The sequence below is a fragment of the Scyliorhinus canicula genome, chromosome 14 (genome assembly GCF_902713615.1).
Source record: "Scyliorhinus canicula chromosome 14, sScyCan1.1, whole genome shotgun sequence".
NCBI classification, from domain to species: domain Eukaryota; kingdom Metazoa; phylum Chordata; class Chondrichthyes; order Carcharhiniformes; family Scyliorhinidae; genus Scyliorhinus; species Scyliorhinus canicula.
Window position 1 is genome coordinate 98,891,295 of NC_052159.1, and position 24,032 is coordinate 98,915,326.

The window sequence follows — 24,032 nt, forward strand, 5'->3', positions numbered from 1 at the left end:
GCTGCCTCACAGTAAAGAACCATGAGATATGCATTTCCTTGGAGTTTGAAGTAGTTGACTCAACAAAATTGTCATTAATGGGTGTGGATGCTTGCATACAACTAAATCTAGTGCAGAGAATCCATAATGCCAATATATTCAATGGTTTTCTCAGTGATGAGATAAAGAGATCCTGAGCAAATTCCCGGATGTGTTCAATGGAATGGGCACGTTACCGTTCACTTGTAGCATTCAGCTAAAGAGTGATGCTAAGCTGGTAATACATCCACCTTGCAGAGTGCCAGCACCTCAGACTGTCTGAAGGATGGACAGGATGTTGCAGTGCAAGATCATATCTTGGGTGGAATTCTCCGTTTGGCTGGCACCTGGGAGTTTCCCGACGGTGTGGGGCTGCCTCACAATGAGAAATCCCATTGACCGGCCGGCATAATGGAGAATCCCGCCGCCAAGTCTGGCAGAAATGTGGCGCGGCGGGGCGGTGAATCCAACCCCTTGAATCTTGTGGTTATCAATGTGGCAGGGGTACATCTTCCCTGTTCTGCTTCTTCAGTAGCATCATCACGTGGAAGTTCACCCTCTTCTCGTTCTTGCCCTCCTGCGCTTCATTATCTGAGGAGCTCTCAGCCTTCTCCATTTCTCCCTCTGACAAGAGCTCCCTCCCATTGAGGCGCCAGGTTGTGAAGGGCGCAACAGACCTCTACAATGCAGGAGACCCTCTCTGGTGTGTGCTGTAGGGTCCCACCTGAGTGGTCCAAACATCAGCAGTGCATCTTTAAGATGCCAGTCGTCTGCTTGATTATGGATCGTGTGGAGATATGCACCATGTTGTATCTCGCCTCTGAAGCACTCTGCAGATGATGCAAGGGTGTCATAAGCCAGCTTTTGAGTGGCTACCCCTTATCACCAACAGCCATCCCTGTACTCACTGAGGGACACTCAATATGTGAGGCACCTGGGAATGCTTCAGGATGAATGTATCAGTCAGATGAAATCCCAGGTACCTGACACAAATATAAATTATTTGCTTCTGATGATTGTATACCAGGTGAACATTGGAGTGGAACCTTTTGCGATTGATGAACACCAGGGTTTGATGCATGATATGCGCCCTGAAAGCCACATGTGCAGTCGATTGCACCCCATACTCTAAGGAAGCCTAAATAGTTGCAAAACCAATACGTCTAGCAGTCTGGCTATCATCTTCAATAAAGTGTGAACTTCACATATTGATGAGTCTGACTGTAGTGGGCATCTTTCGCCTCCTTGATGTATTTATGTGTAGCAGCCTTCAAGATGCTGCATAGGTCCTCTGTGGATCCCGGGAACAATCTACAGACAAAGAAAGAGTGCGGCGGTGACCTTCTGTGGACCTCACCTCTCCTCATCTACAAAAGAGACCACCTCCAGGAAAGTATTGAATACCCCCTCTAAATTACCTTTCCCCCCTTTACAAACTGCCTCCCTTGTCCCTCACCATTACCTCTGCAGCCCAGTACCAAGACAGACAAGACCGTGGCCAGCAACATTAACAAGATGATCAAGCCCTGCATACCAAACTGTGCCTTATCCCAATTGAGCAAACAGCTATTATCCCTACCTGGTGCATGACCTGCAAAGCCCCAGGAATAACTTCACTCTGGCGCTCTACTTAGCCCCAGACCAGGTACTATGATTGTCTTTATCTTTCCTCTCCCATTCTTTCCTGACTTCTGACAACGCAATGTTTCTCCTCCCCACCCTTCCATGAGTCTCTGTGCAACCCATCTGTCACGTTCAATCCTTTCCCCTCCCCCACCTCCATGCATCTTTCTGTAAGCTTCTTGTGCCAAACTAAAATATACCTCCTCCCCTCCTATTCTTGAGTCTGCATGCTTCTCCTCCAATTTGTGTAGTGCTGTTCCAATTCCACCACCTACTATGTCCGTGTTTCTGTCTTTCACGCTGGGCTCCAGTTTACCTGCCCTTGGTTTCCCCTCTGCTTCCCATCATTCCCCCTTCCCCCAACCCCACCATTGCCCACAATGTCTCCTTCTCCACCACCAACCTCCCTCCACCCCCCCCCCCCCCCCCACCCCCACCCCAGTCGCAATATTGATCTGTCTGGATTGCTGGCCTACCCGAGTCCCTGGATATCACCCTCCCAGACAACAGAAGAAGGCAGTGAGAAGCATTAGCTTACACCATTCCCCCCCTCCAAAGGTTTAGCGTCTCACTTTGGTGAGAACCCGGGGTGGTGCTGATGCAGGTAGACTTCGAGTGTTGCACTCACCTCGTAGTCAGGAGTGAATTGAGGAGTGCCAGCTGCATGCCACCTATTTTCAAATGTGTTTCAGACCAGTCTAATTTCCTGCCAATGTGGCATGCAGTTGGGAGGGGCTACAGGAATCTATAAGTAGTGTCATTAATGAGCATTCATGACATGGTAATGTCACGGAGTTGCCTGGGGGCTATAGCTCCTCACGCCCTGCTCCTATAAGGACTCCATCCCATTCTCCCAGTTTCTCAGCTTCCGTCACATCTGTTCTAATGATGTCGCCTTTGAAAATAATGCTTCTAAAATGTCTGCTTTCTTCCTTAACCAAGTTTTTCCCGAAATTGGTGGCTAATAGGGCACTCAACCGGATTCAACCCATTTCCTGCCCTCACCCATTCCCCTCCCTCCCAGAACCATGATAGAGCCCCCTTGTCCTCACTTTTCACCTACAATCCTCCGCATTCAAAGAATAATATATGCCTGCTCCAGCATGCTGCTACCACAAAATACATCTTTCCCTCACCCAACTGATCCACTTGAGGGGAGGCGGTGGTGTCGTGCTATTGTCGCTGGACTAGTAATCCAGAGACCCAGGGTAATGATCTGGGGACCCGGGTTCAAATCCCACCACAGCAGGCCGTAGAATAAAATAAAAGTCTAATGATGACCATGAAACCATTGTCAATTGTCGGAAAAACCCAACTTGTTCACTAATGTCCTTTTGGGAAGGAAATATGCCATCCTTACCTGGTCTGGGCCTACATGTGACAACAGACCCAAAGCAAAACAATGTGGTTAACTCTTAAATGCCCTCTGAAATGGCCTAGCAAGTCACTCAGTTGTGTTCAATCACTACAAAAAAACAAAAAAGGAATGAAACCTAATGGACCATCCAGCACCCTGGCACCAGAAATGACAACGGCAAACCCAGCCTTGTTGACCCTGCAAAGTCTTCCTTACTAACATCCAGGGGCTTGTGCCAAAGTTGGTGAGCTGTCTCATAAGACTAGTCAAGCAACAGCCTGGCATAGTCACATTCACAGAATCATACTTAACAATGTTCCAGACACCATTATCACCATTCCTGGGTATGTCCTGTCTCACCAGCATGACAAACCCAGCAGTGACACAACACAGTGGTATATAGTCGGGAGGCAGTTACCTTGGGAGTCCTCAACATCAACTCAGGTTAAACATAGGCAAGGAAACCTCCTGCTAATCACCACGTACCCATCCACCATCAGCTGATGATGTGGAGATGCCAGTGTTGGACTGGGGTGAGCACAGTAAGAAGTCTTACAACACCAGATTAAAGTCCAACATGTTAGTTTCAGGACCTGAGGAAGGAGCAGTGCTCCGAAAGCTAGCGATTTGAAACAAATCTGTTGGACTTTAACCTGGTGGTGTAAGACTTCTTACTGTAAGCAGCTGATGAATCAGTATTCCTCCGTGTTGAACACCACTTGCAGCCCTCGGAACTTAACATTGAGTTCGGCAACTTTAAATTTTGATCCTTCTGTTCCATCATTTTTTAAAAATCTATAAATTTATCACCTCATTGCAAAACTCTCCTCTCAGACCAGACCATCTCTTTTGTTGGTAAAGTTGCTACTTTTCACTTTCTACATTTTCCCTATTTTCAGTTCCAACCGAGAGAAACGGTAATTGTTTCTCTCCTGATAGATGCTGCAGACCTGCTGAGTTTTCCAGCGTCCTCTGTTCTTATTTCAGATCCCAGCATCCACAGCATTTTGCTCATTTTACTGAAGTTGGTGATTCCTTTAAAAAAAAACACGGCGGGGGTCTCCTTCCTACTCTTGCCATGTGATCAGCCTTGCGAGGATAGGATAGGGCGTTATCTGGAGGGAAGAGGTGGAAATGACAGCTTTAAGGTTATCATCTGCCTCTATTGCAGACTCTGGATGGACGTTCACTGCGCCCCTGCTGAACGCCTGACATGCAGGGCCATCTGTCCCGCACGGCTGCATGTGTGCAAACAAGGTGGTAGCCCCAAAGTCGCTGGTGGCCCAACACGTCCCAGTTTCTCCCACGTACAGTATTAGTCCTTCTAAACGTAAGGATGACTGTGAAACATTGCAGCGAATTCCTGCCTCCCGGAGATGTTGGGGCTGAGTGAGTGCGCAGACTCGGCCGTTGCTAGGGAAGCCGCGTCTCTCGGTTGTTAAGATGGCGGGGCTGGTCTCGGGCTCGGCCTGGGGCACACTCCACCCCCCTTCGCCTTCCCTGCAGAGTTTCAGCGCCGGCAACCGCGACACTCGCTGCCGTCTCAAGTGTTGAGAAACAAAAATGGTGTTGGCCCCGCCGCAATCAGCCGACAGGACGTCGATCTGGATGGAGGGCGCTGCCGGGCTGCGGACAGTCTGACCCGGGAAGGAAAGCGGCCCCGAGGCAGCCTCAAGGATGCAGATGCAATGCCCCGCTTCATACTCGTATCCTTCCCGTATGCGGCTGGCCCGGGAGGGGGGGTGGTGGTGGTGGTGGTGGGGCTGCTGGCGCTGCGGGAGGGTAGTGGTCTCGTTACCATAGTAACTCAATTACAGTGTTTTTGATAAGTACAATCATCGGCGACTTGTTACTCTAAATCATTTGCATGTGGTTTATTTATCCACAACCTATTCGTGGAATTACTATTTGTTTATATGAATTTTATTAATAATAGGCACCACTGGATCCAGAAATTTCTTCGGGGCCCAGGGAAATTGCGCTCGACCATGTTAAACTAAATCACAAAACCTACATGCAAAATCTATAGAGTGGCGATAATGAGGGACTTCAATAGCGGAGTGTAGGCTGGGATAGTAATGTTGTCAAGGGAGAGGAAAGGAAAACATCCATAGTGTGTTCAGGAGAATTTTCTTCAAGTTTCTAGTCCGACTAGGAAAGAGGCATTGCTGCATCTGGCACTCTTCACTACAATAACCATTCAGTCCTTACATCAGTGGCAGCAGTGTGTGTACCAGCTACAAGATAGGCAACTCACCAAGGCTCCTTCCACGTCAATTTACAAATCTGTGACATCTACCCAAGAAAGGCAAGGGCAGAAAATGCATGGGAACACTACCACATGCAAGCTCCTCTCCAAGTCACACATCATCCTGATTTGGATCTATATCACTACCATTCCTTCACTGTTGCTACCTGATGCTGGAAAATCTCACCAGGTCTGGCAGCATCTGTAGGGAGAGAAAAGAGCTAACGTTTTGAGTCCTGATGACCCTTTGTCAAAGCTAAAGACAGAGAAAGTGGGAAATATTTATACTGTGGAGTGAGACTGATTCTCACTCCACAGTATAAATATTTCCCACTTTCTCTGTCTTTAGCTTTGACAAAGTGTAATCTGGACTCAAAACAACATTAGCTCTTTTCTCTCCCTACAGATGCTGCCAGACATGCTGAGATTTTCCAGCGTTTTCTTTTTGGTTTCAGATTCCAGCATCCGCGGTGATTTGCTTTTAGTTTGGGGCAATAAATGGTTGCCTCGCCAGAAATGCCCAGATACCATGAACAAATATATGAAAAAACAGGAATTCGAACTTCCAGTTTGTAGCTGACACAAAATTTCATGTCAGACTTTGACTGTAACAAACAGATTAAAAGTTCTACTAAGTGAACTCTATTTTTGAAGATAACTTGTGCATTAAACAACAGGACAGAAGTTTAATCACAACCGAAAAAATTGACTATCAGGTACACTCTGCACTGTCCTTTGTGTAGACATTCAATTCTGCCAGAATCAGTCCAAAATTATTCTTAGCCCCCACGTCTTTACTTGTGATTTTTCTCTTCCCAGCCTAAAACTTGAACTTCAGAACTGTCTTTCACGGTGCAAGTTTTCTGGAAACTTCTTTTGCTGCAGCGAGGCAAATCTTCCAGACTTGTTTTGAATCCCTACGAGTGTGAGCTTCCACACGCATTATGGCACAGCACACCATAACAGACTTTCTGCCTAGAGCTTCTCTCTCTCATTCAGACACTGGCAGACTAACCTTGTCTGTGAGTTTTCACAGATATCTTATAAAGTCTTACCATTTCAAATGTTGATGGCAATGTGAATAATATAACCCTATTATCCAGGTAGAAATGCTGGTTAGCTATCCTTGAGACCCCCAAGTCTCTTTGAAGTTCATAGACAGTTTAATGCATAACTGTTTACAACCAACCTCTCAACACTTCTAGAACTTTGGAGACTCAGTCTATCCACTGTTAGCACACAAGCTGCTGCCATTGTCTCCAAGTGTAAACACCTTGCACCTTCTTCCTAGTAAAACAATTTGGGCCCCTTTAATCTCTAACAATAAAACCACACAGGCATGCTGTCAGGCAGACTCGAGACAGCTCACATGACAGTTCATCATTTTACCTTAAATTAAATACACAGCCTCAAATATAACAATCCTACAAACCTCATAATTGTAACACTTTAAGGAGGAGACAGTTTGGGTGCATCTGAGGCACAGTTCCCATGAGGAGTAATGATAGGGTAACCAAAACCAACGTTTCCTGGATGATGAAGGAGATAGAGAGTAAGATTATGCAAAGAAAAAGGTGCATATGTCAGATGTCAAGTTGATAATACAAGTAAGAACCTGGTTGAGTATAGAAAGTTCAAAAGGGAAGTGAAAAAGGAAATAAGGGGCAAAGAGAAGAGACTGGAAGCTAACATGAAAAGGAATCCAAACGTATTTGATAGGTATGTGAATAGTAGAAGGACAGTAAGAGGAGAAGTGGGACTGATTAGGGGCCTCAAGAGAGCCCCAAGCGGAAGGCAGATGGTATGACTGAGATACCAAATGAGTACTTTCATCTGGCTTTATTTCCAAAGCCATAGTGAAAGAAGAGGTAGCTGAGATACTGGATAGATTAAAAACTGATAAGGAGCAGGTACTAGAAAGATTGGCTATGCTTAAAGTACTTGAAAGTAAAATACTGCAGATGCCGAAGATCTGAAATAAAAACAAAATGCTGGAAAAACTCAGCAAGTGGCAGCATCTGTGGAGAGAGAAATATAATTCATGTTTTGAATACAGTATGATTCTTCATCAGAACTGTCCTAAAATAGTCATAATGGATTCAATAATTTAACTTTGTATCTCTCCAGGTTTACTTTTATTTAAGTCACCGGTACTGGATGAGATGCTGACAGAAGTGAAAGTGGAAATAACAGAAGCATTGACCACAATCTTTGCTTTTTTCCATTATTTAGTTAGTTAAAACTTCGGCTTATCCTGTACTGACAGATTTTAAAAAGTCACAATACTTGAGTGTATTGTAGTTATGGGTGTAACGAATGTAAGTCTCAATTTCTGCAGTTTTTTTGCATTATTTGATTTATTTGCAGCCAGATGATTCTGTTACCTGAGTGCAAATTACAAGGAAACTTCAGACCAATGCAAGGTATTTACAGAAAAGCAGGTTCTTTCTACTAATAGAATTCAACCTATTAAAGACCATTGCCCCATTGTTCCTTATCAAAATGTATCAGTTAATTTGTTATTTTTTTTGTCCCAGGTAGGACATACGGCCGCAACAGTGTCCCTCCATCGCTCTCTGTCTTGTGCTTTGGCTTGTGCCTCACCCATGTAAGCCCCATATCTTCCAGTTCAGTCACCATAGCCCTACGCCATGTTGTTTTTGGCCTGCCCCATTTACATTTCCCAGCTGGTGCCTCTTTTAGAGCAACCTTCAGCATCCGCTCTTGAGGTATCCATGGCACATGTCCGAGCAATCTTATATAGCACTTCTCGATTTCAAGGACAGTCTTGTACAGGTCCTCAGTGAATATTCTGTTTGGCCAATAGATGTTACAAATCTTACAGAGGCAATTATTATGAAAGATCCATGCCCATGTCTGTCTTCACTACCCTCCAGCATTCTGATCCATACAAGACTGACTTTATATTTCTGTTGTCGAGTCTGATTTTGGTCGTAAGACTGTATTGCTTGGACTTCCAGATGGTTTGAAATCTGCTAAATGCACCTCTAGCTTTATTCAGTCGGGCCTTCTTAGATGTCCTTCTTGGCATTGTTGTTGTTGCTGCTCCCGCGATAAGTGAAATCCTTGACATACTCTTGTGCTTCTCCATTGATGGTGATTGGAGCAGCTGTAGGTGTGTTGATGCTCATGCCTTGAGTTTTCTGCTCGGTGATATGCAGGCTAGTCCTATTTGTATACATGTTGAGTCCAGACTTTTCCTGGAGGTGGGTGTATCTTGTAGAGATGCCAGCAAGAGTCTCCAAGTATGAAAAGACGGTTCTCTGAATTCCTCTGGGATGCTCTGATATTGTTTGACACATGACCCAGTTGATGGTGACGAGTAATAGATTAGGAGAGAGGGAGCAATCCTGCTGTGCTCCGGACTTCACTTCAAACCATTCAGACAATGTATTGTTGGAGGTCCCCAGCATCACCAATGCTAGTCTTCAGTCGATTCTATTTATTCCACGTGATGCCAAGAAATGGCTGAAGTCACTAGATACTGCAAATGTAATGGGCCCTGACAATATTCCGGCAATAGACCTGAAGAATTGTGCTCCAGAACTTGCCACGCCCCTAACCTAGTTCTTCCAGTGCAGCTACAACACTGGCATCTACCCGGCAATGTGGAAAACTGGCCAGTTGTGTTCTGTACACAAGGAACAGGACAAATTCAACCCAGCCCATTACTGCCCATCAGTCTACTCTCGATCATCAGCAAAGTGATAGGGTCATCAACATTGTTATCAGTGGCACTTACTCAGTAAAACCTGCTCACGGACACTCAGTTTGGGATGATGACTTGCTTTCCCTTAAAGATCAATCCTTGAAATATTCTGAGTTCATCTCCATTGGACCAAAATGATCTTACAGGCTGTGGAGCATACAGGAAGGACACAGGCCATCTGCCAGTCACTGTCTTCCATAGTTACTGTTGTACCGGATCATTGGATGCTTTCTGCTGAAGTGCTTGACACTTAGGTTGCCAAAATGCATCGGGTCAACAAGAAGAATGTCTTCTATTTCACTGTCCAAAAGATCAACTTAGGGCAGCACGGTGGTGCAGTGGTTAGCACTGCTGCCTCACGGCGCCGAAGTCTCAGGTTCGATCCCGGCTCTGTGTTACTGTCACATGGAGTTTGCACATTCTCCCCGTGTTTGCATCGGCTTTGCCCTCACAACCCAAAAGATGTGCAGTGTAGGTGGATTAGCCTGGCTAAATTGTCCCTTAATAGAAAAAATGAATTGGGTACTCTAAATTTACTCTAGTACTCTAAAATGCAGATCTGGGGAAATGTCTGCAGTTTTTAATCGGTTAGGTAGATGGCTTAGTGTCTGATGTGACCATTAAATTACCCAGCTTGTCGAGTACATCACAATCTTGTATTTTGACCAGTAGGTGATGTAATCTTGGTGGTACACAAGTTAGAATTTGTGCCAGGTCATTGCTAGTGTCTTATGGTCGGTTTCCACAACAAATATCTTTCCAGATAAGTAGGTGTGGAACTGTTAGGTGCTGAATATTAGTGCCCAGGTTTTGCATTCTATATTTGAGTAATTAGCCTGGGAATTGAATAAACCCTTAGAGGCAAAATCAATAGGCTTCACTTTCTGGAGAAGGCAAACTCCAAGTCCTTTTTGGAATACATCAGCCTCGGGTCTCTTCAGTTGGGTTGTGAAGCTAAAGAGTTGACAGTCCTTCAGTCACTGTCTCTTTAAGGTAATTAAAAATGTGTTGATTGTCCTCTGACCAAACAAAAGGAACATCTTTCCTGAGAAATTCAAGGAGATGAGGCTTTCTGTGCAAAATTTGGTATATAGAAAGAAAAGAAACTAAACAAATCGAGGCAACAGTGCTGATCATTTTGTCTTGCAGAATGGGCATTGTACTGACATCTAACTTGCTAGAGTCAGGAAGGTGCCTGTGTCAGAATAGATGGATCCGACAAAGCTGACCTCTGTTACGTTAATGTTGCATTTCTAACTATTAAACACAAGACCTTCTCCATGAACAGCTTCCATTGGAAGGTTGAGATTGTGCTCCTGTTTTGTTTCAATAATAGCAATGTCATCTGCAATGTAGATGCATCCTGAAATTCTGTGCATGATCTTGTCCATATGTTGTAGGAAAATACCATGGCTTATGGAAGCCCAAACAGTAACCTTTGAAAACAGCTTCTCCCAAAAGGTGCACAGAATGTTGTTAGCTGCTGGATGTCTTCTCCAGATGCATCAACCAGGGGTCAATCTTAGTGGTGAGTTTAGAAATGAATTTCATGTTTGCAAACTTGGGGTTCAGCTCCTCAAATGTGGGAATTTTATGAGGCATTATGTTAGAGCCACATTCATTAATGACAATCATGATGGACCTACACCAATCTGTGTGGTGCTGCACTCTATGTCACCTCTATCTTATTCAGTTTGGCTTTCATCTTGTTCTGGATGTGAATACTACACTTGCATGGTAAACTGATGGGCGGAGTATCATCTGCATGTCGTACTGAATCACCCTTGAAATTTCCAGTTCTATCAATCCTGTCTGGCTACAGGAATATTAGGTCAGCTACTGAGTTGGTCAGTGTCCTTGTGTTCTGTTGTCTTCTGTCATCAATTTTGCTGTGAATGGTAACTAGAATTAGTAGCCTGCAAGCACTAGAAGATGATTGCCACAACAGTAAAATATCTGTGGTGACCAGGGTGAAATTTTGTAACGACTTGAGTATAGTGAGTCCCATGAATAGAATTTCTGAGTCATTGTTTGCGGTAACTTTGGTGTTGGTTGATCACCCTCATCATCAGACGGTATAGCTTGGCTAGATATGTTGTGCATCTTGTCTTGATGCTATTTGGTATGTGCTCTTGGTTGTGCATAAAGCTGTACCTCTTAAGATTTTAGTTGTGGTTTCTCATAACATTTAATCACCTGTGTTGGCCTTTGTTTTCCATTTTGGCATTTCCTGTGTCCTCTGGTGCCACATTCCTTGCATACAGCATTAAGAGCGTGACATTTTCTGGGTGCATATAGATGGCATGCCACCCGCATTGCTTATTAGGCTTGCCTACATTGGCTATCAAATGGTGGACAAATTATACATAGCCTGAAGACTCTATCCATTACTATGGCTTTGCACTTAGAATAGAACCATAGAATCATAGAATTCCTGCAGTGCAGAAGGAGGCCAGTTGGCCCATCGAGTGCACCAACACTGTGAAAGAGCACCCCCTAGGTCCACTCCCCCATCCTATCCCCATAACCCCATCTAACCTGCACATCTTTGCGAGAGGAAACCAGAACACTTGGGGGAAACCCATGCAAACACAGGGAGAATGTGTAAACCTTACACAGTCACCGGAGGTCAGAATCGAACCCAGGTCCCTGTGCTATGAGACAACAGTACTAACCACTGTGTCACCATGCGGCCCCACTGACTTGTATCAGCGTTGTAATGGTGCTTCCATGGTTTAACCTTTGGGTCATCAAAGAGGTCTTTTTAGAATGCTTCCATTTGAGTGAATGCTATCATTAGTTTGATTACCCTGGCGGCTACCTCTGCCTGCATAAAATCATAATCAACCCTGCATCGATCTCTGCATCTACATATGAATTTGTCAATAGTCTTTGTCGGTTGTTGCCTGAAAAACATGAACTCCAGATGGTATATTCCGAAGTTGAACTTCACTCATAATTATTCTTCGAATGTTGGACATATTTTATCTGAATTCTTAAGAAGGTCGTTGGACAGACCAAGTGTTCAGTTTGTGGAGGCCTTCAACAAACTGTAAAATTGCTTATAGCAATTAAAATTTTATTGGTTTGTTTATTGGATTCAGAAATATTGAGGTCCCGAAAACACAGCGTGCACATTGTCAGAACAAAGTAAATTCAGATAGGAGATCCATTGTCTTCCATTTGAGTGGGAATTTTGTGGTTACCTTTTAGCCTTTTTCAGTATTCTTAATGCTTTGTGACAGATATTCAAGCTTCTTCAAGCTGTAATGAGGTCAAGAACTGAGTGACCATGGCATAACAAGCTGAGCATCAATGAGCAGGTTATAGCTGAATAAGTGCTGCTTGATTGCACTGTTGAAGACCCTTTGCATCACTTTGCTGCTGATCAAGAATAGACTCATGGGGCAATAATTGACCAATTTGGATTTGTTGTGCTTTTGTGGATCGGCCATACTGGGGCAGCTTTCCAGATTGCCGGGTAGGTGTCAGTTTTGTATCTGCAGTGGATCAGTTTGATTGGAGACGTGGCTAGTTCTCGAGCATGAGCCTTCAGTTCTATTGTTGTCAGGGCTCATAACCTTTGCAGTATCCAGTACCTTTAACCATTTCTTGATATCACATAGAGTGAGTAGAATTGGTGGAAGCCTGGCATCTGTGATGCTGTGAACCTCGTGTGGAGGACAAGATGAACCATCCACTGCCACTGGATAGATTCTTCTTCCAAGCCCAGTCTGCAGTATTTTGCTTCTCCCAAACCTCCAATAGGGAGATTAAGCAGTAATGAATATATCCTGCCCGTGGAGGTCTGTGTAAAGTGAGACCACCTGGAATTTGTTGTTTAATTTCTGATCCTTGCAGCAGGTAAATTTTAACTATTTAAGTTCTCCCAGACATGAACAATCTTACTGGGACCTGGTAACTGCTGGCTGGAGCAAGGTGTGATTCCAGGAGAAAAGGTCATTGTGATACGATTCCTGCAGAATCACTTGTGAGTTTGATAGTTGATTCACTTTAACACCAGTTATTTTCTTCGGTTGGATGTGAAGGGGTGAGGCTTATGTTCTGCTCAGTCAAATATTCAAAACCATGCAGCCACCTTGCACCTTTTTATTCTCTTCAACATAAATGTACCAATCATATACAAGGATTGGTGAAGCAATAATGTGGGTTAATTATTTGAAAATAAAACTGTATTCTGATGGTGTTCTCTAGGATGTGAAGCACAGTGCATCTGATCTCTCCTCCTGCTGCTTGCAGACTGACTACAAGTCATAGAACTAAAAATCAGACCCTGTTGAGGTAGTAATCATTTGCACCAGTTCAAGACACATTTCATTAAAGGCGCACATCGTCTCTCAACAATTCTGACCTGTAATTTGCCTGTTAATTTTGTTTAATTTAGGTAGATTTTTGATTCATGTAAAAGTAAAAGCTGCAGAAAGTGGAATCTTGTTGGTGATTTCTTCATTAAGGGTTGATGTCTGTAAAATGCAGACACTTCGACCCGTTTGTTATTCAAACATTTTACCCAGCTGCCCTTATTTGCGAGGTGAACAAAGGACAGACACAAGTTTACAATTCAACCCAAATTTATTTTCAAACACGATAAAATAGTTTCTCCAAAAAATTATTCCAACTATAATATGTTTAAGATTCTTAATACTACCCGTGCTGGATCAACTTGCAGGTCCAATCCTCTTGAGTCTCGATCAACTCAGGGCCTTTGTCTGTTAATGTGGGTTGCGCATGTTGCTTCCTTCCTTCTTGTGGTGATCGTAGATCTGAGTAGATGCAATACAACTGAGCAAGCACTAGAGGGAGCACGGGAGAGCTATATATACACAGGGACAGGAAGTGACGACACACTTCACGGAAGGCAGAACTGGTAGCAGGACACAGACACACAAGCAGGCAGCATTTGAGGTAGCCGTAAGTTAAGCTCTGAAGAGAGAACAAATTCACAATAAAGCATCTTCTCCAACTTTGAGACTACGAGCTTTATTAAGACACGAGGAACAACACACTTCTGTCCTCTGGTCTGCCGTTGAGTCTTCTCCGATGCCTCTGCATCGAGTCTTCACTGGGGAGGGTCTCTGGATTCGTCCTTCTTATCCCGTCTTCCCGTCCTTCCAGAAGTTCCTCTGTCCCTCAGCTAATGAGGTCACAGGGTGCAATCCTCCAGCCACGTTGTGCTGGAAAAGCATCTCGCCACAGCGCAGCGTGGCCAATAAAAGCCGGGAGACCCTGCTCTGTGATCTACTTGGCTCGCAATGTTTCGCGAGATTCAACGCAATCACGCGAGATGTTGTGATGTGAATCCCACCCACTCGGGATCACTTTTTAGCAAATCTGTATATTAGACCAAGGCAGAAAGCCTCACTCTAATGTGCAGATTCCCAAGGTTGAGGCTTTGTGATTCAATCCTTTCACTTCGGGGACCTTGGGTGGGTGCCGTCTGGCACTGGTCCTCACAAATGGGAACCAGACGGAATGGTGCTCATTGGGGTCTCCAAGGGGATCGAAGTTCTCTAGTTGGTGGTATCCTGACACTGCTGATGCGACCTAGGTATCCTGGCACTGGCAGTGCTATGTGTGTGCCAGCCTGATACTGCCCAGGTGGCACTGGCAGGGTGCCAGGTTGGTGGTGCCAAACTGGTATTTTTGCGTGCGTGCGATTGGGCCGGGGTTGCCCGCTGTGTGTTGGGGAGTGCGTGGGGGGGGGGGCAAGGACCTTCCCAGGTTGCGTTCAGGCTGGGGGTGGGGGGGGGGGGGTTGGTGATTCTTTTCGGGATCGGAGATTGGGGATGTCATTTTTAAAAATGGCGTCCTGATCTCACTACAAAGGGGAGTTCTGGTGAGCGGAGCTCCTCATTGTAAAGAATGGGGTTTATGTGCGGCCTCGTCTGTGCATTCCCCGTTTAGGCCTCTTATACAAAGCAAGTGCCAAGAAACACACAGCTAAATGTGCTCACTCGGGGACTTTGTTCCCTTTTGGGAAGATCGCACCCACAGGATGTGGCTCACAACCCCCAATGGAGTGGCCGAGTTCAACTCTGCAGGACACCAGGAATCCCCCCCCCCCCCCCCCCCCCCCCCCCCCCCCCCCCACCCCTCCCAACCCCAGGGGCCCACATTTGGGTGCATTGTCTGCACATAACCTTATCCCATATATGGTAATTGCAGCAAATCTTGCTGCCGAAAGTCTGGTTTCATCTGGGCAATCCACATCAATTGATCCATTTGAATGGAATCGATTATCTTCTGACAAGACAAGCCCAAGCTTGCCCCGGCTGTCTGTCTCTGTCCAGTATGTTTGAACTTGGCTGTTCAAATTTCCATCAGACCTGTCTGTGGTTCTGACTGTGGTTTTAATTTGAAGTGTGATGCACTATCAATTGTACTAAAGACTCGGATTGGTACAACAGAGGCTTTATTACAGTCAGATGCGTGGCTTCCTACAGCAACTGGCAGAATGGCTGATCAGGCGGAGTCATGCATATTTATACGGCTCCTTGTGGGTGGAGCTAGCCGGCAGGGGCTACTGGCGAACCTGTAGTATAGGTACTACCGTACATCCTCTAATACAGGTGCACACAGTTAACTCAGTGGATCCCCACATTCACTCCCTGTTAAAAATGAGTCCGGAGGGGGTGGCGTGGAACTATATACAGAATTGTGAATTATTTACAGAGGGGAGGGGAAAAAGTATATGTCCATCTTGTAGTCTGGGGCCCGTTAGAGGTTAAGTCTGTCAGGTGGTTTGACGGTTCGCTGGGAGCAACGTAGCGGTGGTGGCGATGTCGGTACTGGCGGTGTCGGCGTCTACAACGTAGGTGCTGGCGGTGTTGGTGCTGGCCAGTAGTTGGATGACTCCGGGAGTGTGCCAAAATCTTCCTCGTCCTCCAGCGTGGGCAGGGGAAGGGGGAGGAAGGGATGGACCTGGTGGAGCTGATGCTGGGAGCGCCAGGGGAGGGGAGGATGGCGCGTGGGTGGGGAAGTGTGTGGGAGTGGAACCCGAGGGAGCCAGGTCCCTGAGTGAGACCGTATCCTGGCGGCCGTCGGGGAGCTCCACATAGGTATACTGGGGGTTGGTGTGGAGCAGGCGTACCCTGTCCACCAAGGGGTCCGCCTTGTGGAGTCGGACATGCCTATGTAGTAGAACCGGTCCTGGAGCTGCGAGCCACGTCGGGAGTGACACCCCGGATGTGGACTTCCTAGGGAAGGTAAAAACACGTTCATGGGGTATGTTATTCGTGGCAGTGCACAGTAGAGACCGGATGGAGTGCAGTGCATCCGGGAGGACCTGCTGCCAGCGAGCGGCTGGGAGGTTCCTGGACCGTAGGGCCAGCTGGACGGCCCTCCAAACTGTCCCGTTCTCCCTCTTTACCTGCCCGTTTCCCCGGGGATTGTAGCTGGTCGTCCTGCTGGAGGCGATACCCCTGCTGAGCAGGAACTGACGCAGCTCATCGCTCATGAATGAGGATCCCCTGTCGCTGTGGATGTAGTCGGGGAAACCGAACAGATGGAGTTGAGGGCCTTGATGATGGTGGCAGACTTCATATCCGGGCATGGGATGGCGAAGGAGAACCTGGAGAATTCATCGACAACACTGAGGATATATGTGTTGCGGTCGGTGGAGGGGAGGGGCCCTTTGAAATCCAAGCTGAGGCATTCAAAGGGGCGAGACGTTTTCACCAGGCACGCACGGTCTGGCCGGTAGAAGTGCGGCTTGCACTCCGCACAGACCTGGCAGTCTCTGGTGACTGTCCGTACTTCCTCGACGGAGTAGGGCAGATTGCGGGCTTTGACGAGGTGATACAACCGAGTGACCCCCGGGTGACAAAGGCTGTCGTGCAGGGCACGGAGCTGGTCTACTTGTGCGCTGGCACATGTACCTCGAGAGAGGACGTCTGGGGGCTCGTTGAGCTTGCCGGGGCGATACAAAATCTCGTAATTATAGGTGAAGAGCTCGATTCTCCACTGCAAGATTTTATCATTTTGATCTTGCCCCGCTCCGTGTTGTTGAACATGAAGGCTACCGACCGTTGGTCAGTGAGGAGAGTGAATCTCCTGCCGGCCAGGTAATGCGTCCAATGCCGCACTGCTTCAACGATAGCCTGGGCCTCCTTTTCAACAGACGAATGTCGAATTTCAGAGGCATGAAGGGTGCGGGAAAAGAATGCCACGGGTCTGCCTGCCTCGTTTAGAGTGGCGGCAAGGGCGACATCTGAAGCGTCGCTCTCTACTTGAAAGGGCAGTGTCTCGTCTACTGCATGCATCCTGGCCTTGGCTATGTCTGCTCTAATACGGGCGAAGGCATGTTGTGCCTCGGCCGTGAGGGGAAAGTGAGTGGACTGTATAAGTGGGCGGGCCTTGTCCGCGTAGTTTGGGACTCACTGGGCGTAGTAGGAGAAGAACCCAAAGCAGCCTTTAAGGGCCTTGGGGCAGTGGGGGAGGGGAAGCTCCATGAGGGGGCGCATGCGGTCGGGGTCGGGCCCCAGGAGTCCGTTTTGGACTACGTAGCCGAGGATGGCTAGGCGGTTGGTGCTGAACACGCACTTCTCCTTGTTGTAGGTGAGGTTGAGGAGAGAGGCGGTGTGGAGAAATTTGGCAAGGTTGGCGTCATGGTCCTGCTGGTCATGGCCGCAGATGGTGACATTGTCCAGGTACGGAAACGTGGCCCGCAGTCCGTACCGGTCAACCATTCGGTTCATTTCTCTTTGGAATACCGAGACCCCGTTAGTGACGCCGAAGGGAACCCTAAGAAATTGATAGAGGCGACCGTCTGCCTCAAATAGAGTGTATGGACGGTCTGATTTCCAGATGGGGAGCTGGTGGTAGGCGGATTTAAGGTCAATCGTCGAGAAGACCCTGTACTGTGCAATCTGATTGACCATATCAGATATGCGAGGGAGGGGGTACGCGTCGAGCTGCGTGTACCGATTGATGGTCTGGCTGTAGTCCACGACCATCCTGTGTTTCTCCCCAGTTTTAACCACTACCACTTGGGCTCTCCAGGGGCTATTGCTGGCCTCGATGATGTCTTCCCGAAGCAGCCACTGGACTCCGGACCTGATGAAGGCCTCGTCCTGGGCACTGTACCGTCTGCTCCTGGTGGCGACGGGCTTGCAATCCACAGTTAGATTGGCAAAGAGGGAGGGAGGGTCAACCTTGAGGGTTGTGAGGCCGCAAATGGTGAGTGGGGGTAGGGGCCCGCCGAATTTGAGGGTGAGACTCTGGGGGTTACATTGAAAATCCAGACCCAGCAATAGTGCAGCGCAGAGGTTGGGTAGAACGTATAGGCGGAGTCTTCTGAATTCTATGCCTTGGACAGTGAGGCTGACCACACACAAACCTCGGATCGGGACAGAGTGGGACCCGGAGGACAGGGAGATCCGTTGGTTGGCGGGGTGGAACTGCGAGGGAGCAGCGCCTTACCGTATCCAGTTGGATGAAGCTCTCGGTGCTCCCGGAGTCCAGTTAGCACTGTCGTCGAAGCGGTGGCCAAGTTGTGAGGACGGGACTAGTCCAGCGTCAAAGAGGCAAGCAGCGGGTGGTCGTCCGAGGAGTCAGATGTGGAGCGACGGCGACCTGGGTCCAGCGTTCTAGTCCCGAGGGGGAGACAAAATGGCGGCGATGGCGACGTCCGAAGGACCTGTGGGGGATAAGAGGGCGGTGCCCATGGAGCGCACGTTGTAGGGGCGGGGCAAGATGGTGGCATCCATGGAGCGCACGTTGCGGGCGTGGGGCAAGATGGCGGCGCCCATGGTGCGCACGTTGTGAGGGCGGGGCAAGATGGCGGTGCCCACGGGCCACACGTGGACCTGGGGGGAGAAGATGGCGGAGCCCACTGGTCACACGTTGCCCCGGGAGCAGAAGATGGCAGCGCCCATTGTGAGATCAGCTGGGGGAAAGGAGCGAATTCGGGCGCGATAGCAGCAACTGCGCGGGCCTGGCACACCGCCGCAAAGTGGCCCTTCTTGTCGCAGGATTTGCAGGTGGCCACGCGGGCTGGGCAGCGCTGGTGGGGGTGCTTCTGTTGGCCGCAGAAGTAGCAGCGGAGACCCCCAGAGTGCGTGGTGTGGCGGGCAGTGCAGGCATACTGAGCAGGAGTGGCCCCAGTCGGGGGGGGGGGGGGGCGGTCGTTTGCGGGGTCCAAGAGGAGTAGGAGGGCTGGACCACGCGGCAAGTGGGGTAGGACTGGACGTTGCGAGATGCGACCGTCATGGAGAGCGCTGAAGCTTTTGACTCCGCTAGGTCGAGCGTGGCCCCCTCCAGCAGTCTTTGTCGGATGGGGTCTGACGCAATCCCCGTCACGAATGCGTCACGCATGAGGAGATTGGAATGTTCCGTGGCCGTGACGGCCTGACAGTTACAGTCCCGAACGAGTGGGATAAGACCCCGCCAGTAGACTTCGTTCGACTCACCAGGTATTTGTACGCGAGTTGCGAGTACTTGCCTTGCGAAGAGAGTGTTCATCTTCTGAACGTAGTTCACTTTCAGAAGTGCCGTGGCGTCTGCGTAAGTCGTGGCATCCTGGATCAGCGGGAACACGCTGGAGCTCAACCTGGAGTATAGAACTTGGATCTTCTGAGCTTCCGTCGGCGTGGGGACGCTGAGTTGATGTAGGCCTCAAAGCAAGCCAGCCAGTGATTAAAGTCCTTTCTGGCATCTGGTGAGTGCGGATCCAGCTGCAGGCGATCTGGTTTGATCCTGATGTCCATAATGCAGAAAATCTGACTGTAATAAATTGATGCACTATCAATTGTACTAAAGACGCGGATTGGTACAACAGAGGCTTTATTACAGTCAGATGCGTGGCTTCCTACAGCAGCTGGCAGAATGGCTGATCAGGCGGAGTCATGCATATTTATATGGCTCCTTGTGGGCGGAGCTAGCCGGCAGGGGCTACCAGCGAACCTGTAGTATAGGTACTACCGTACATCCTCTAATACAGGTGCACACAGTTAACACAGTGGATCAACACAAAGTGTCCTATTCTTAATTTAAAGTGTGCAATTTTATGTTGGCCTAAATTTGAAACCATTGGCCATTTTACCACAGGGTCATTCAGTAAACATGGTGTGCGAATCAATGGCCAATCTGAACCCGAAAAGCAGTTCGCCGCAGTGCAGCATGGCCGATAAAAGCCGGGAGACCCTGCTCCCTGGACCTAACCGGCTCGCAATGCCTCGTGAGATCTCTCGAGACATTGCGATGTAAATCCCGCCCATTGTGGGATCCACATTGTGGGTGGGATCACATATTAGCAAATCTGCATATTAGAGCGAGACAGCTAGTTTCCTGAGGTACTCGAGACGTTGGGATTTATCCTCTTCACCTCGGACACCTCGAAAAAGTGTCCTTGAGCACTGGTCCCCACAAATGGGGACCAGATGGAACGGTGCTCGTGAGGGTCTACCAGGGGATTTGAGGCCCCGGGTGCATGCCCTTCGGGAATGGTGGTAGTCTTGAACTGCTGGTGCTGCCTGGATGCCAGCCTGGCACTGCTTAGGTGTCACTGCCAGGGTGTCAGATTGGCACTGCCAAGGTGCTGGCATTTTCGCATGGGTGTGATCGGGCCGGGGGGTGCCCTGTGCAGCTGTTGGGTGGGGGTCCCGATCACTCGCTGCTCTGAGGAGTTTCGGCGAGCAGAGCTCCTCATGTAGAAAACAAGGTTGTGTGTGGCCTCAGCCACGCGTTCCCCGCTGAGGCCCCTTATTTAATGCGACTGGCGTTGTATAGCCAGGTGTTTCTTGGCACTGCGAATGCCAGGAAACACGCAGCTAAATGCGTTCGCTATGGGACTTTGTTCCCATTTAGTTGAATCGCGCCCGTTTTTACTTTGGAGGTTGTAATATAAGGGAATGATGTGAATGGTAGGCTTATTCTATTGCTGGAGGTATTCAAAAAATATGACTGAATTTAAGTCTTTTGTTATGTTTGAAAATTATGATGGGGCTCTCAGAAACACTGGTAGCCTTCCAATGATGAAAATTAGACCCAACATACAAGGGAGAAATAACTAATGAAGTTCTATATTGAGGGCAACAGAAAGGTGAAACAAGTCAACAAGACTGATGCAGGATAAGTTTCCTACAGGCTATAATAGTGGGAATTAATGGAATTAAAAGTCGGAGGTGAAGTAATTAGATTCAATAACAATAAAGGGGAAGAAGTACTGCAAAAGTTGGTCGGAAGCACTAAACTCTTACAGCCTAGAATGACACTGTCAGTAAAACCTACTCATCAGCAAAGTTTAGTTTGAATTCTGTCAGGACAATTCAGCTAAAACCTTATCATCGCCTTGATCAAAGCATGGAGGCAATAACTGAATGCCAGCGGTGAGCTAGGAGTAGCTGCCTTTGATATAAGGCAGTATTTGATTGAGTATGGTTCCAAGGTGTCAAAGTAAAACTGAGTACAGTGGCATCAAAAGGAAAATACTTCAAGACTGGAATCATATCATCTTCATTTTGAGAGGTGGCAGAGGCCAGGAATCACAACTACAGAACATCAATCCAGGAGTACTTCAAGGAAATATCCTTTGCTCAGCAATCTTCAGCTGTATCAGCAATGTCTCTCCATCTGTCATAAGGTCAAGAGTGGGACAATTCCACAGTGTTTAATTCCATTCACACCTGCTTTGATAATGAAGCAACACATCCCAGCCTTAATCCGTATCTGGAAAATGTCTAGGTTTAGGTTGATAAATGACAGGTAATATTTGTGCCATGTAAGGGGTAGGTAACAATGAACAAGAAAACACAGCGAGAACCTAGAAATTGTGGGTTGGGGGTCAGTAAACCCAGACTGCAGACAGGAGCCCCTTTACATTTATGGTGAATGTCCACAGAACCCAGGCTGGAGTCAGGAAACGTTGCACACTATGGCTTAAAGGGTCACTAATCCCAAAGTTGGAGACAGGGCAGATGAACATTTTTGATAAAGTGTGTGGGGGTGTCCCAGATGTGTAGTTATTGGTTCCAAATTGTGCTCTTATGAAATGGACTCCCAGTATTTCTGTGGAAACAGTTGTGAGTTGTATTTTGATTTAAGTAAGTCAGTGAATTGATTTTAAAGTTTTAAGAATATTTTTAACCACTTTGCTCTCAGCTTCAGTTGGCTTTTTGTGCCAACTCTTATTTTTATGTTTTGTACGACAACTGGCACATTTGAGATTCCTTCTGAATGAAGTATGTGGAAGGAGGACTAATGCAGGATGGCCAAGGAGAGCAGACTACATGAGAGATGTTTTGCACCCTATCACCAGTTCTCAACAGATCTGTATGAACAGGTGGACATGGATGAACATACCCTTTAATTGATAGTTTGTAGTTTCCTGCATGAGAACAGTAATTGACTTTCAAAAATATGTAATTGTAAAGCAGTATTAGGAATCCTGATGTCCTGATAGGTACCATATAGATGCAAGCGTTTTCTTTTGAGAAAGATTCTATTTCCACAATCAACTATGCTTAAAATACCTGGAGGTATTACGAAGATAAGTAAACGCCTGACTAATCAGTGCTTGATTAACCAATTGATTGGTGACATTCATCATCCATTTCTGCAGGCCGTGACACACCTACTTGGCAGTAGCTATGGACATCTATTTGGACCAGCAAACAATTGGCTTCAGAGCTGTGCCATTTGTTGCCACGACACCCAGAGCGAACCAGGAACACAGGAATGACATATGTAGCAACAGTAGTGGCTAGTTGTGGCCAAAAAGTTTTGCCCCATTCCCTTCTTGGCTTGCTGAAATGCTGACAAATAAGAATGATGATTTAGAGAGTCTTGGAGGGTGAATGTTCTGAATGGTAACATGTAGCACTATCTCCACTTAACCACCATCAAACAGAATGCAGATACTTGGTTACTCTGTCACTTGCCTGCAGACTCACCTGAACTTTCATTTTTACTTGTCACCCTTTTTACGCTCTCTTCTCTTGTAAGTTTTGAATAAAATTTCCTCTGAGTCTTTCCTAAGGTTAGAATGAAGTTCCTGTTAAATTCACAATGCATGCTTCCGTCATGTGTCCAAACCTGGACTTGAACTCTTGTATGTATAATTTTAAAAATTGGGAGAAGGAAGTACATTTTCATTGACGGCTACAAAGCACCTTGGATGCAAAACTCAAGAAACGTGGGTCAGAATTCCCCGGCCATTCGTTGGCGGCGATATTCTCTGGGCCTGCATGCAGAACTCCCCTACCCATGTGTTTCCCAGTGGCATGGGGTGGCTTCAATGGGATTTCCTATTGACTGCGGTGGGAACTGAGAAGTCGGCTGCCAGCAAGAAACACAGTTGGTGGTCTGGAGATATTCCCCCACGTTCATATGACAAGGACTGATTTTGACAGAAATGGATTTTACTAATATAAGTCTGATTCACTGGTATTTCCTATTGACTGCGGTGGGAACTGAGAAGTCGGCTGCCAGCAAGAAACACAGTTGGTGGTCTGGAGATATTCCCCCACGTTCATATGACAAGGACTGATTTTGACAGAAATGGATTTTACTAATATAAGTCTGATTCACTGGTATTTTAAAATTTATTCTTAACTATAATTTCTGGTAGAAATATAAAAACACAGGTGGAAGAATTGGATGAAGACCGACAAAGATTATTGGAAGAACAAAGAATAAACCGAGCCAAAGCTCGTAAGCTTACTTTACAGACAATCCGAAGACGGAAGTAAGTGGATATAAATAATGAGCAACTACAAGACAATGATGTTGCTCCTCAGAAAATAAAGCCGCTTAAGGTTTTCATTTATTGCAGATAATAGCATTTCTCGCATTTTGTTTGATCTTTCTTTTGAGTGCCCCATCTCAAGTATACTATTCCCTGGCCAAATTGACATGGACATGAAGCCTTGCAGCCTTCTCTAAAGCCTAGTTAGTTTTCCTGTATTGTCCAAAATGCTATACTAACCTGCTTTAATCCAACACTAACTGCCCTTGTTGTACGTTCCACTCGCCCGGATGTCCCAGCACATCATTTTCAAATTTCTCATCTGGACTTTCTAATTTCTCCATTGCCTTGA

The 24,032-nt window shown here is 47.1% G+C and overlaps 1 protein-coding gene across 2 annotated transcripts in view; it reads left to right on the plus strand.

Moving 5' to 3' along the window:
* Window positions 1-4,126: 4,126 nt before the first annotated feature.
* cep126 (centrosomal protein 126) overlaps window positions 4,127-24,032 on the plus strand; it is a 216,556-nt gene continuing 196,650 nt past the window's right edge. For both annotated transcript variants that reach the window (XM_038818758.1, XM_038818759.1), the window contains exons 1-2: window positions 4,127-4,704; window positions 23,564-23,680. In XM_038818758.1, the coding sequence (XP_038674686.1) occupies window positions 4,676-4,704; window positions 23,564-23,680 (146 nt within the window). In that variant the 5' untranslated portion in view covers window positions 4,127-4,675. The remainder of the gene's footprint in view (window positions 4,705-23,563; window positions 23,681-24,032) is intronic.